A 14,497-nucleotide genomic window follows, 5' to 3' on the forward strand; every position below is an offset into this window, starting at 1 on the left:
ATCAATAAAAACAACATGGTAACAGCCACATTGCAAACTACTGACTTCAATTTAGAAAACAAAGGGTGGTGTCATGGTTCGTCCATTCGTTAGTTATTTACAATGTATGGTCTTTATATTAAACATGTATGTATTTTATTAGAGTCAGTTCAGGTGACATTAGACCAGTGTTTCTCAAACTGTGGGGCGGGCCCTTTAGGGGAGGTGCAAAGGCTTGCCAGGGGGGTCATGGGATCATTCCTGGGTGCTTTTTTTTTTTTTTTTTTCTTCAGGTTAGAACATGTAAACAGGTGGAACTGATGTTTTAGCATTGGAGCACCCTGGACTCATTTTAGGGACATACAACAAACCAATCTACTGCCATGGTGATCTGTCACTAGACCAGATAAAGAGTTTCAGTTTGGACAATGGACAAGGATTGGACTGGAAAAAAAATGTGTGTAATGTTTCTGTTTTTGCACAGTTTCTACAGTTTGTACTTTAATGTTCTGAGAATTGCAATGTAAACGGGCTCAATGCAGCAACTGATACTGTTAAAATATTCATCTTTGTTAACAAATTTGTTTGTTGGTCTAAAAAAAAGTAACTTTATTGTCATAGTTGTTAGATAATTGTGCATTTCCTATTTTTATTGGGAAAAATGTTGTCTCAGAGAGCAGTCTTGTTGAGTTTATTTGTATTGTTCAAGCAAAAATCTAAGTTATTTTTGATTTGAACAAAAAATTATTCAAGGAAAAGCAAAAAGTATTGTTATGATATTGATGTTTCTTTCAATACAAGTTGTAATTACACCACTATTACAATGTTGTTGGCGTTGAGGGGGCAGACAGAGACAGAGAACCACTGCATTACACTGAGATATGATTGTTTAAAAAACAGCATTAATCATATGTTGTCATTATCATCAGGAACTCAGGAAATAAGGAGAATTTGTCCAAAATTGTAGATGTAAAACACACATTAATTACGAGTTGTAATAATAATAATAATAATAATGATGATGATGATGATGATGATGATGATGATGATAATAATAATAATAACAATAAAAATAATAATAATAATGATGATAATGATGACGACGACGACGACGATAATAATAATGATGATAATAATAATAATAATAATAATGATGATGATGATGGTGATGATGATGATGAAAATAACAACAACAACAACAACAACAACAATAATAATAATAATAATAATAATAATAATGTGATGATGATGATGATGATGATGATGATAATAATAATAATAATAATAATAATAATAATAATAATAATAATATTGATAAAATCAGACAGTTTAACTCTCAGTTGATTTTGTGTCTCATTTTATTGTGATATCATAGGATATGAGGAAATGAACAAAGACAAAGACAATGTGAAACTGTTTTGGGCAAAATTTTCCCAACGTAATCAAACATATTACTTCCTTTTTTGATATACAATGGTGATATCGACGTTACAGTCCGTTCATGTGTATACAGAAACACTAAATTAAACCGATGCATCTCAGTTGTCATATTGTGATAAATTGTCACCACTTCTTTTTTTTTAAGGACATTGTTTCTTCCTCAGTTGCACAGACATCATGTATCATGGTTCACAGGTTATGTATTATCATTTACTGTATTTATAGTATATTTATTTCCTGTGTTACAGAACCACTCCAGTCACATATTGTAGGAAAACCTTCAGCGTTTTCCTACAATGACTATCAGCCTTATCCTGCACAAACAACAAACCAACAACAACCAGGTAAATATCACACATCATAGAAAACATGACACTTGAAATATTATCAATACCATTTTTATTTATTTTCCTCTGAATGGACTGACTTGTAGATGGTGAAGATGAAGGTGCCATTTACTCCCCTGTCAGCCCTGACTGCGACTCTTCGACTGAGGATGACTATGACGACATCGACGCCTAAAAACAAACACGAACACAATACAATTATATACAATAAAATACCAGGAATAACCATATCTGTGCAAATGAAACTGACTGAAACCACAAATCAAACTAGTAACGTGAGAAAACATAAATGGAAAGTGAATGTATTTGCATATTTTAAGACCTGAATGTGTATTTTTTCTGTTTTTTTACTATGATGAGCTATGATCAAACTACTGACTCCTACCTGTGAACCCAAACATTATACTTTTTATTATATTATTATGATTATATTATTACATTATACTATTGTTCAGATCTTCTGAGATGTTTTTTCTGACAGATTTAGAAGTGGCTGCAGAGGTTATTTCCTTTCTAGACACTCACTTCTTTTTTTATTATTATTATTATTTTTTATTTTATTTTTATTGAAGCATAAGAAACACAACATCTTCCATTCATATCAATCTGCCACATACTCCTCACAGTGTACACATTAAAAAAAACAAAAAAAACAAAACACTTTCCATCAAAACAAGGCTCAGTGAGGCTAATACATTTCTGACTTTCTTAGGGATTAGAAGTGATTTTTTTTTTAAACATCCAGAGAGACAGCAGCATGGACATGTCTAGCTTTGTATAATATTCAATAGAAAAGAGAGAAAACGAGCGATATTAATACAGACTGAAAATAAAAAAAATAAAAAGGTACATATTAAATCAAATAGTCTCACATAATTTTCCCATTTTTCCAAATGTTTGACGAATATTTCTAATTTCAGATTTGTTAGACACACTTCTTATGTTGAGTGCATTACTTATTGTTTTGTTTTTGTTTGTTTTTTTAAACTATTGTACCTGATAATTCTACGTCTTTATCAAACTCTCTACAAGTGGTCGTCGGCTCTTAAACTCTTTTGACTCTTCTGTCAGAAATGCTGCACAAGAAGCACCTTATTGTTAAATATTGTTCTTTCCGCAACAGGGATTTGGGGCCCCGTGAAAAAATCACTGTGGGCTCCACCACTTCAATAGAACACTGTGCAGACATGGATCAATATTCTGCTTATAATAAATTTTACAGTTTTGTGCAAGATTGACGAGAGAGATGCAAACCAGTTCTTTACATTTTTATATTTTTCATTGATAACAGTATTAGCTTTTCTTTTTTAGTTACATACAAATGCAAATAAAATATAGTAAATTTAATTTCCTTTTGTCTTCCTTTTTCTCTACTGTTGTTTCTTCTTCTTCATCTGTATTTCTATTAGTGGTGCTATCCTTTAATTTCCCCTCCACTTCCACATCTTTATGGAATTATAGTGTCACCTATTCATTGAGAATGTCTGACTGGATTTAACCCTTTCATGCATAGTGGTCACTGCAGTGGACAGCTATTCTGTTGTATATTCATGGATTTTGTTGTTTTAGTTCCATATCAGCCAAAACAGTGGACACACACACTGCAAAAAATCTAATCTAAATCTTACCAAGTGTATTTTTCTCATTTCTAGTCCAAATATCTTATCATTCTTAAAATCAGACAGGATCACCTAAAGAGGAACTGTTCACTGAGATATAAGAACTGATTTATAGACAATAGATCTGGAAAATCTTATTTCAAGAAATCTTACCTAGATAATTTTCACTTGTTCCATTTGCAGATTTTTTTGCTTGAATTAACCCTTTCATGCATAGTGGTCACTACAGTGGTCAGCTGTTCAAAGGTGTTCTCTTGTATATTTATGGATTTTGTTGTTTTAGTTCCATATCAGCCAACGCAGTGGACGCTCATCCCATACACTGCAATTCATACCATTACTGTAACTTTGCTGTTCTAGATAAGTCTGATATGTAGTAACATGTTAGAGTGTAAAAAAAAATGCTACATGTTATTAGACTGTAATTAACAGTTTTGTTTTTAAACAAAAAGTTGGGGGGGTTTGCATATTATTTCCATGAAGGTATGTTAAAATGTGAGAAAACATCATTTTAGCACCATTTAAAATGTTTTTATTTAATAGTTTTCACACAATATGTCAGTAAATACATGTTTCTTTGATTCTAAAGCAGGGATTAAAGTTCTCCATCACCACGACGGATTTCCGTCAAATGGAAAAGTTGAGGGGGGAAAAAAGTCATATTGAAGTAACTTCCCCACGTGACTCCACGATCCTGTCCTGGGTCTGCAGGTGTTGAACACAGGCACAGGGGGCTGACAGGTTTAACAGTGATGATAATAAGATGACTTCTTTATTTTTATGTCGGGAGGAGAGATGGATGACTATTTCTCTTTGGAAGGAAACGCTGCTCATTCTGTGCCTCAGAAACACATGGACAAGTTCAGCTTTACCGAAGTTCAGCCTCCAGACTAACTTTAGTTTAGTGCTAACAAGTAGCTTTCATTATGAAAGAACCACAGTGAAAAGGCAAGAAGACAGAACTGATCTACATGGACCTTCATGTTTGGGTTCATAGCTTATCTCCTCTTACCGGTATATGAGTAGTGTGTGTGTGTGTGTGTGTGTGTGTGTGTGTGTGTGTGTGTGTGTTTGTGTTTGTGTGTATGTGCCCTTCCCGTGCGTGCGGCTGTGCGCGCCGCAGCCTTACGCGGTTACGCGCCCGACTGCATAAGTGCTTTATTTGGACCTGTTTAGCATCTTATTTCTATCTGTGTGGTACAGTATGAGGATAACGTTGAATGAATGAGTAACACCCTTGGTATTTGCAAAGCCACTGTATTTTAAATACCCTCAGAGAGGATCTGTCTCCTCCTCTGCTCCAAGCTCCACTGTCCCTGCTACAACCTCCACCTCTACTGCTGAAGTGAAAGTTCTACTAATGTGTCATGTGTCTCTGGAAAAAAACAGAAGCGTACATACGGAATGACCAAGCTTGAAACTTTTGGTTTCAGTACCAAAAAGCAGAAAAAATAAAAGATTAGTTGGTTAGGGTTACATTTACACAGACATTTTCCCCAAAATTCATGTGCTGTTGGAGTTGGAGTTATGTTTTAGGAGTTCCTAAATTGTTAAATCAAAAGTTTTTCACTTATTTTTTGCAGTAAGGTTTTCTTCTACTCATTATTTTCACTTGCTTCAAAGGTTTTCATACCCTTTAAAATTAACCAGAGCACCAAAATTGACCTGAAGCTTTAAAAATTTTCTGGGGGAGGACCCCCAGACCCCCACCAATACCACTCATGACATTTTTTCTATCCATGTTACTAATCTTCTACACCTGTACACTCTCCCATTCAGTGTGTTTTACAGTATTGCCAAATTTGACTATATAAACTTGTACGCTATAGTAGTATTGTATTGCATCATTTTTAATAGTGGCCAATGATTTTGACCAGAAGAAAATTTTCAGTCAGATGAAAAATTTTTGCTTTAATCCCTGTTCTAAAGTTAAACACATGGTGTCCAGCTGAGTGGACATTTTTGTAACTTCATGAAAAATAGGTTCATAAAAAAAAATCAATTTACTTTTTTTTTAATCTTTTCATGCCTTAAGAAGAATAAAAACACTTAGGAAAAAAAAAAAATCTTGATTAAGGTTCTCATAATGCATACATGAAAGGGTTAGGAAAAAAAAAAAAAAAACTGATACAAAGAAAAAAATATGTTTATTAGTATTCTGTGAATTCTTTTATGGTGATAGGTTTCAATACAAATTTTCATAAAAAAAAAAAAAGTAGATAGATAGATAGATAGATAGATAGATAGATAGATAGATAGATAGATAGATAGATAGATAGATAGATAGATAGATAGATAGATAGATAGATAGATAGATAGATAATAAATAGATAATAGATAATAGATAAATAGATAATAATGTATTATGATGGATACTACGTAAATAAAACTGAACTGAATGGTAGTGGGTTGTACTGAGGTTAAGTCTCAGTGCATTAGATGTTAACACGGTAACACTTTACTTGAAGGTCTAGTTTATAATGCATGAAGCGCACATTCATAACACATTATAATGCATTATGAAAGTCATTACAACAGTTTATGATCATGTACAACAACTTATACCAAGGTAAATAAAGTATTATAAGTGTAGGCATAATGTATTGTGGCATGTTTGCCGCAGTGCATTATGGGTAGTGGGTATTTTGTTGTAAATGTGTTATTTTTATGTGCAAGAATTCAGCGGGGTTGTTGTGTTAGTACTAGTTTTGACTTACTATGTGTATGGCAATGTTTATTGGCCTTTTTGTGTATTTTTTATGTATTTTTGTCATTTCTAAAGTTGCACCCTGAGTGAGAGCCATAAGCAGAGCAATCGCTATCCTGTTGCGATTGTTTGAGACAGCCAGCTTTTTGATTGTCAATTTAATGTAATAACTTGTGTTCATACTTGTTGCAGAATTAACTTCCAGCCAAGCTTCTACCTATGCCACAGTATTATAAATTCAGCTTTCATAACATTTTATACATCCACACCAAAGCAGTGTGAAGGAATCTATTTTTTTTATGTGGGGAAATTTTGTTAGGTTTTGTCACTGGTCCCTATACCCATCTATTTTAGGGATTTCATGTTTATTAACCCTTTCATGCATGAATTATGAGAGCCTTAATCAAGATTCCCCCCCCCCCCCCCCCCCCCCCGAGTATTTTTATTCCTCTAGGCATTAAAAAAAAATGTGATTGATTTTTATTTTTATTTTTTTATGAACCTATTTTTCATGGAGTAGCAAAAACGTCCACTCAGCTGGACACCATGCATTTAATTTCTGAAGCAAAGAAACTTATTTACTGATATACTATGTGAAAACTATGAAATAAAATTATTTTTAATGGAGCTAATCTGATGTTTTCTCACATTTTAATATACACTAATATTAGCCGTTACTCAATCCATGGAAATAATATGCAAAAAAAAAAAAAAAAAGTTAATGACATGTCTATTAACAATAACAAGCAATTGATTTACACTCAAACATGTTGGTGTAGATCAGGTTTATAAATAACAACAAAGTTACAGTAACGATATGAATTGCAGTATATGGGACGATGCATGAGTGTCCACTGTGTTGGCTCATGTGGAACTAAAACAACAAAATCCATGAATATAGAAGAGAACAGCTGCAGAATAACTATCCACTATAGTGACCACTATGCATGAAAGGGTTAAAAAAAAAAAAAAAAAAAAGTATGTGTTTGGATTAACAAAGATTTAGAGCTGCCACATTATTTTTTATTTATGTATAAAGCAACATGTAACACTTCTATTTACTGTCCTTTTAATATTTTGTTTTTGCAAAATAAAGAATTAAGAACACTTTAATGTATAATTTTTGAATTACACTTTACTTCATCATCATACTTGTGTTATAATATCATCACTCATCAGTCATCCTGTAACTTATTGATGTTTCTAAGGCATTATTCAGTTTCAGAAACTACATGTCAGAGCAGTTCTCTGTGTCTTTGTAACTGGCTAGAGTTATGATGGTTATAATGTGTTACATAACCCAGGACTGGAGATTCTTCCTACAAACACTGTTGTCACTTTGGTGTGGATGTATAAAACATTATGAAAGCTGAATTTATAATACATTATGCCTACACTTATAATACTTTATAAACCTTGGTATAAGGTCAAGGTTAAGGTTACTTTATTTATACCCGTAGGTAGATTTGTTTTGCAGTCTAGGTGATTGCCTTGGCATTACAACAACACTTACATTAAACATGTGAGACAGGCACTTGATCACGCTTACAGACAGAACAAAAAGACAGGACAAAACAAAAAGTGCTCAGTGTTCCACCATTCATCGGTATAGCAGCATGGATAAGTAAATAAAATAGGTGAGATCAAATAAATTAAAACAAGATGCAATAAAACACAATAAAAACCAGAAAAGATAAGATAAAAACAATAAAAACAATCTGGGATAAAAACCCGAGTAAGAACATACAAATAAATAAAAAATTAAAAAATTGGAAGTCACATAATAATAAATAGAGCAAAAAAAAAATGGAATAAATAACTAAATAAGTTAGTAAAGTGCAATGTCACTAATAAGTTGTTGTACATGATCATAAACTGTTGTAATGACTTTTATAATGCATTATAAATACATTATAATGTCTTATGAATGTGCGCTTATGCATTATAAACTAGACCTTCAAGTAAAGTGTTACCGTTAACACGACTATGTTTTACTCAGATGCTAAACTCTGTCTTTACTGAAAAAAGTTAAAGAAAAATGTAGTGTTGTTGGATTCCATAGTTACATGCAGCTCTATAATTCATGCGTCCTGTGTCTGACTCTGCTTCTGGTATTTGGATTCCATGAACGTACAAGTTGTACGATCGTGCATCAGAGCTTATCCGTTTTTGTGAGTCCATAAATTTACGTCAGGTTTGGCCATTAGAGCAGATACGGGATGGAAACCTCCGAACACCAGACGTAAATGTCAAATACTTCTGCTGCGGAATAGTTGTGTGATTGGAGATTCGCTATAAAGATAGTTTATGGAGACACTTATCGTGGTCATCAGTGAGCTATTGAGCTGAAACCCTTATTTTATTCCAATGATCCATTTCCAGACAGGTTCAGGAGATAAGGAGCGAAGAGTTTGTCATGGATATAAAAATGGTCTGTGAAGAGGAAAATTACAAACGCACTGTCACGAAGAATAACTGTGGTTTAAAAACCTTTGTGAAGTTTGAGTTAACCCATAAAGACCCAAATATACACCAGTGATCAAAAATGTTTAACCCTTTCATGCGTGAATTATTAGAACCTTAATCAAGATTTTTTTTCCTGAGTGTTTTTATTCCTCTTTAGGCATGAAAAAAAAGCAATGTGATTGATTTCTTTTTTTTTTTTTTTTTTTTTTTTTAAATCAACCTGTTTTTCATGGAGTTACAAAAATGTCCACTCAGCTACACCATGAATTTTATTCTTGAAGCAAAGAAACATGTATTTAAAACCCAATATCATAAAGTGATTTGAAAACAGTGAAATGAAACCATGTTTAATGCAGCTAATCGGATGTTTTTTCACATTTTAACTTATTCTAATACTAGTTATTACTTACTTCATGGAGATAATATGCAAAAAAATAATTATTAACAATTGATTTCCACTCAAAAACCAACCAAGAACAGCTAAGTTAAAATAATGGTATGAATTGCAGTTTATGAGATGATGCATAAGTGTCCACTGAGTTGGTTGATATGGAACTAAAACAACAAAACCCATGAATATACAAGATTAAAGCTGTAGAGTAACTGTCCACTGTAGTGACCATTATGCATGAAAGGGTTAATAACCTTAAAGCCACTAATTCTATCAATACATGCCAATAATAGGTGTAAAATTCAGTTTGTCATCTTTTCATGGTCATCAGATATGACCCAGCAACAAACTAAACAGTGAATCTTCACAAGCTGTTACTGACTACATTTTTCAGTTAAAGATGCCTGTGACTAAATGTTATGTATCTTTTTAGATTTCACAGTGATCTGCAAGTTGTAATGCACGTGTAAATGACATGATGAGATATTATATTGTTCTCAAGAAATTTCAGGTTGTTTATGGTGGTTCAGGCTGTTCAAAAAAAGGACAGTTTGTAATTGGGTCTTTCTATTAAACAGGGTTCATTTTGATACCTGGCACATTGTCAGCTTCATACACCCAATAATAAAAGGTAAATTTAGACATATTTCCCCATAGGATGTACCTAATGATGACCTCAGATAAATGCAAAAAAAAAAAAATTACACTCTTGCTCTGAGCCATCCCAAAATTAATGAATTTTTCATAAAACATTGGGGTCAAAAATAGGACCAAAAGTGGGACAGGAAAAACTACCTAGGAGTCAGTGCATTTGATCTGGAAAACATGGCTGTAAATGGTCTTATAGAGTGCTATAAATAAAGACACTGTGTTAAATTTGATGATCCTAGTGGTTTTTCTAATCCAGACATGTGGGGTTTTCATGAATCTCAGTCTCATTCCAGGTCTTGCGTGTAACTCATTGTGTCCACTGGTGTTACATACAGAACCTGCCCAGTTAAACACAAATAAATCATGAGTGATTTTGCAACAGTGGTCATTTTTGTGAAACTCTCTGCCTTGCATATTTAGGCAAGGCAAGCTAGCTTTATTTCTATAGCACATTTCATGTACAAGACAATTCAAAGTGCTTTACATAAAACATTAAAAGCATTACAGCAGATGGCATGAGAAAAACAAACAAACAAAAATCAGATAAATAAGAAAAACAGATAAACAGATAAAAGAGACAAGCAGATTAAACAGATAAAAACTTCTGGCTTAAAAGGAATAGTGCAGATCTGAACTGATGAATACAAACTCTATTCAAATGCAGCTGAGAACAGGTGGGTCTTTAACCTGGATTTAAATAAACTGAGTGTTTCAGCTGATCTGAGGTTTTCTGGGAGTTTGTTCCAGACATGTGGAGCATAGAAGCTGAATGCAGCTTCTCCATGTCTGGTTCTGACTCTGGGAACTGACAACAGACCGGATCCAGATGACCTGAGGGGTCTGGTGGGTTCATACTGGGTCAGGGTGTCACTGATGTATTTTGGTCCTAAACCATGCAGAGCTTTGTAGACCAGCAACAGAACTTTAAAGTCTATCCTCTGGTGGACAGGCAGCCAGTGGAAGGACCTCAGAGTTGGACTAATGTGGTCCACTTTTCTGGTCTTAGTGAGGACTCTAGCAGCAGACTTTGATTCCCAAAATGTACCTGTGAGAGAAGAAAAAGATATTTAAAAAATAGTAGTTTCCATGTCCTTTTTAGCATGTTGCATGCAGATTTTTGTATTTAAAATAAATAAATAAATAAGTAAATAAATAAATACAGGGTGGGGAAGCAAAATTTACAATGAACATTTAGTTGTTTTTTCTCAGCAGGCACTACGTCAGTTGTTTTGAAACCAAACATATATTGATGTCATAATCATACCTAACACTATTATCCATACCTTTTCAGAAACTTTTGCCCATATGAGTAATCAGGAAAGCAAACGTCAAAGAGTGTGTGATTTGCTGAATGCACTCGTCACACCAAAGGAGATTTCAAAAATAGTTGGAGTGTCCATAAAGACTGTTTATAATGTAAAGAAGAGAATGACTATGAGCAAAACGATTACGAGAAAGTCTGGAAGATACTATTAAAGAAGAATGGGAGAAGTTGTCACCTGAATATTTGAGGAACACTTGCGCAAGTTTCAGGAAGCGTGTGAAGGCAGTTATTGAGAAAGAAGGAGGACACATAGAATAAAAACATTTTCTATTATGTACATTTTCTTGTGGCAAATAAATTCTCATGACTTTCAATAAACTAACTGGTCATACACTGTCTTTCAATCCCTGCCTCAAAATATTGTAAATTTTGCTTCCCCACCCTGTATATATGTGTATATATATATATATATATATATATATATATATATATATATATATATATATATATATATATATATATATATATGTGTGTGTGTGTGTGTGTGTGTGTGTGTGTGTGTGTAAATGTGTTTAATCTGAAAAATAGTTTGTCTTTTATCTCAGCAAATATTTGTTTTTAAATAAACCCAAAGTGCTTCCAAACTTACTTCATAACATTAGTCTACATCTGGTTTGTATTTTTAGACCCCATGTCCTATTTTAGGGACCAGTTTCATAGAAGCACCCAATTATAAACATGTTCATGATGCAACTTTTGTACTAAAACAAAGAGAAATATGTGGAGTTGTCATTATTTATTGATTATTTTACTATTATTTTATTGGTCTGGCCCTCCTGAGATTAAGAAAAAAAAAAACAACTAAAATGAGTTTGACACCCCTAATTTCTATTATATATGTTTATTTTTATATCATCATATTATATGTAAAAAAAAAAAAAAAAATGGTGGTTCAGAAGTTATTAAAAATTTCAGTTCAGTTTTGTTCTCTAATAGCTGTTTAAGTCTATGAGTTCTGAGAGTTGTACAATTTTTGTCATTATAAAGTTGTAAATCAGACTAGTAAATTCTACCACTAGGTGGCACTACAAGCTTGTAGATCACTAAAGATGTCAGTGTCTGAAAGCAAAGACCCAAACTGATAATAAATGTGTAAAACTACAGAATGTGTGATATCTAATCATTGTTTTCCAGCCTGAGGCACTTAGTGAAGAACACCTGTTTATGAGGAGTGAGAGGGGAAGTCAAAATAAAGCTCTGTGAAGGAGTTTTCGAGGGCCGTTGTGGATCCTGATCAGGGGCCAACATAAACCACCAGCGCAGTGTGAAACCAGAGCTGGCACACACAGTTCTTCTTGGTCCATTACATGTGCTGCAGCTGTAGAGCATCAACGCTTCCCACTGATCCAAAGTGATGCCTTGAATCAAACTGATGTCTTGTTTTTGCACAAGTAAATATGACAAAGTGCTTCAAAGCATCCGTAAGACTTTTAATAGAGGGGCTAACGGTGTTGAATGCACAGATAAACAGGGGATTATCCTCAGCTCTGCAAAAACCTGAAAAGTGGGAGTGATGATGCATTGCACAGATAAAACCCAGCAGAATGAGGAAGGTATTTCAGAGAAGGAGGGAGGAGGTGAAGCCGAGGAGAAAAGGAGGAGGTGGTAGGAGAAGTCGGCGAAGATAAAAACATGTCTGAGAGAATCATATATTACTTTCAAATTTAGTCCAGAGCTCAGCATCGAGATAAACAGGCGAATTAACGACCAGATCTCCTTATGAAACTCAATCTCTTTCACATGCCAGAGAATTCAAACACACACACACACACACCATCTAAAAGTATGCGGTGTGATATATTACAGATCCTCCTCGCTTTTGTTTTATTCTCCTCTGAAACATTGATAAATCTAAATCTTCAAATCAGTGGATTTACAGTCCTGATTAACATCAAGGGGAAGAAATGCAGCTTGTAGTATTTCAAGTAGCTTGTAGTATTTAAGGGATTAGAAGATCAACCCTCTGTTTTTACTTTGTTCATTAAATCAGTTACACACAGAGGATTATGGCTTTATAAGTCTGTAAGTTGCTTAAAGTGTCCCAACAGCAGATCCTGGTCCAGTGTAAACTTTTGAACCCTGGAGACGACAGTACCTGCCTGCGAAACACCCCTCCAGCCTGTCGGACAGCTGCTGCAGAACTGTGTGCACCATGAGCTTTTTCTGTTTTTTCTGTTGTTTTTTTTTTTTTTTTTATCTTCCAGGAACATTTGATTAAAAAAAATGTTACAGCAATAAGACTTTGGCCAGTTTGGAGCCATAGAGTGCCAAACAAGAATAAAACCCAAATGTGCTTCAGATGTGCTGATTTGTTACACTTAAAGCCAGTGTTGGAGAGTAATAAACTACATGTAGTTAGTAGTTTGAAACCATGGGTCTCTTTAGAAGCTCCTCAGGGCAGCTCACTTGACAAATCTGCATTTTTTTTTTTTTTTAAATCTCTTACTTTTATTTATTTGTGAATAAACTTAAATCAAACTGTGACACAATGCTAATGTTTGTAAGTGCTAAATTAAAGCTTAACCCTCCGGTATCCGGGTGAGCCTTTTACGCACACTTTGCACTTCGTTTTAAAAAACTTCACATTATTTTTCACAATTTAAATAAGGTTAGAATACGGTCTCCTAGTGCTTTTCTAGTTTTTGCTTCTATTTTCTTTTACTTCACTGCTTTTCAGGCACAAATCAGTGCATTATATTGTACTTACCCATGTTTGTTTTATCTTTTACTTTAAAAATATCAATAGAACATTGAAAAATCCCTCATCAAAGGTAAATCTAAATAAGTATTAAGAACAAAACGTACTTTAAGTATGAAAATGAAAAGTAAAATAGTCCCTGTGATTGTTTTCCTGTTGTATTTGCTGATTTTTTTAAATTCATTTTTCTTCACTAGTCAAGTTATAATTTTGACTTTTTGAGTTTTGGATTCTTTAGGGTTAATAAAAACCTACATTTTTGACATTTTAACCTTATTTCCTCATTGCCTGTCTGTTTAGTCCCTAACAGATACATCATTTTGATTAACCCTCCGGTATTTGGGTGTGTCTTTTAGGCACACTTTGCACTTCATTTTAAAAAACTTTATATTATTTTTCACAATTTAAATAAGGTTAGAATTCAAAAGTTGTTCATTTTTGCATGATCTGGCCACCAATTAAAATTTGCACATTGTAAACAAAAGAAAATTACAAGACTAGCATCTGTCTCCCAAGTGTGCCTAAAATGCGCTGTTTCTTCCATTTGATATGTATGATTAGGGCTGACCTTGATTTACAAAAATAAAATCAAATTAGAGCAGAAAAATAAATCGATATATAATACTTAATAGTTTGGTTTATAGGTGGGCATTTTTGGCACACTTGGTGACAGATGCTAGTATTTTTGTACATTTGACCTAGCGCCAAAAATAATAATAATGCAAATTAACCTGTTTAACCCTGACCATATTTTCAGGGGAAAAACACCTAAACAGACATACCCAAAGTAAATGAAGAATTACTTCACAATAATAAGGTTCATATGGATGTTCTTGGTGTCTATGGACATTTACAGACCTCACAGAATCTATTCC

The 14,497-nt window shown here is 33.6% G+C and overlaps 1 protein-coding gene across 2 annotated transcripts in view; it reads left to right on the top strand.

Annotated features, from left to right (window-relative positions):
• The window catches only part of LOC115427877 (T-cell differentiation antigen CD6-like), a 30,906-nt gene extending 27,793 nt beyond the window's left edge, over positions 1 to 3,113 (top strand). For both annotated transcript variants that reach the window (XM_030146600.1, XM_030146601.1), the window contains 2 exons: positions 1,668 to 1,763; positions 1,853 to 3,113. In XM_030146600.1, coding sequence (XP_030002460.1) covers positions 1,668 to 1,763; positions 1,853 to 1,941 — 185 coding nt within the window. In that variant the 3' untranslated portion in view covers positions 1,942 to 3,113. The remainder of the gene's footprint in view (positions 1 to 1,667; positions 1,764 to 1,852) is intronic.
• The last annotated feature ends 11,384 nt before the right edge of the window (positions 3,114 to 14,497 follow it).

This window comes from Sphaeramia orbicularis, chromosome 11 (assembly GCF_902148855.1).
Source record: "Sphaeramia orbicularis chromosome 11, fSphaOr1.1, whole genome shotgun sequence".
NCBI classification, from domain to species: domain Eukaryota; kingdom Metazoa; phylum Chordata; class Actinopteri; order Kurtiformes; family Apogonidae; genus Sphaeramia; species Sphaeramia orbicularis.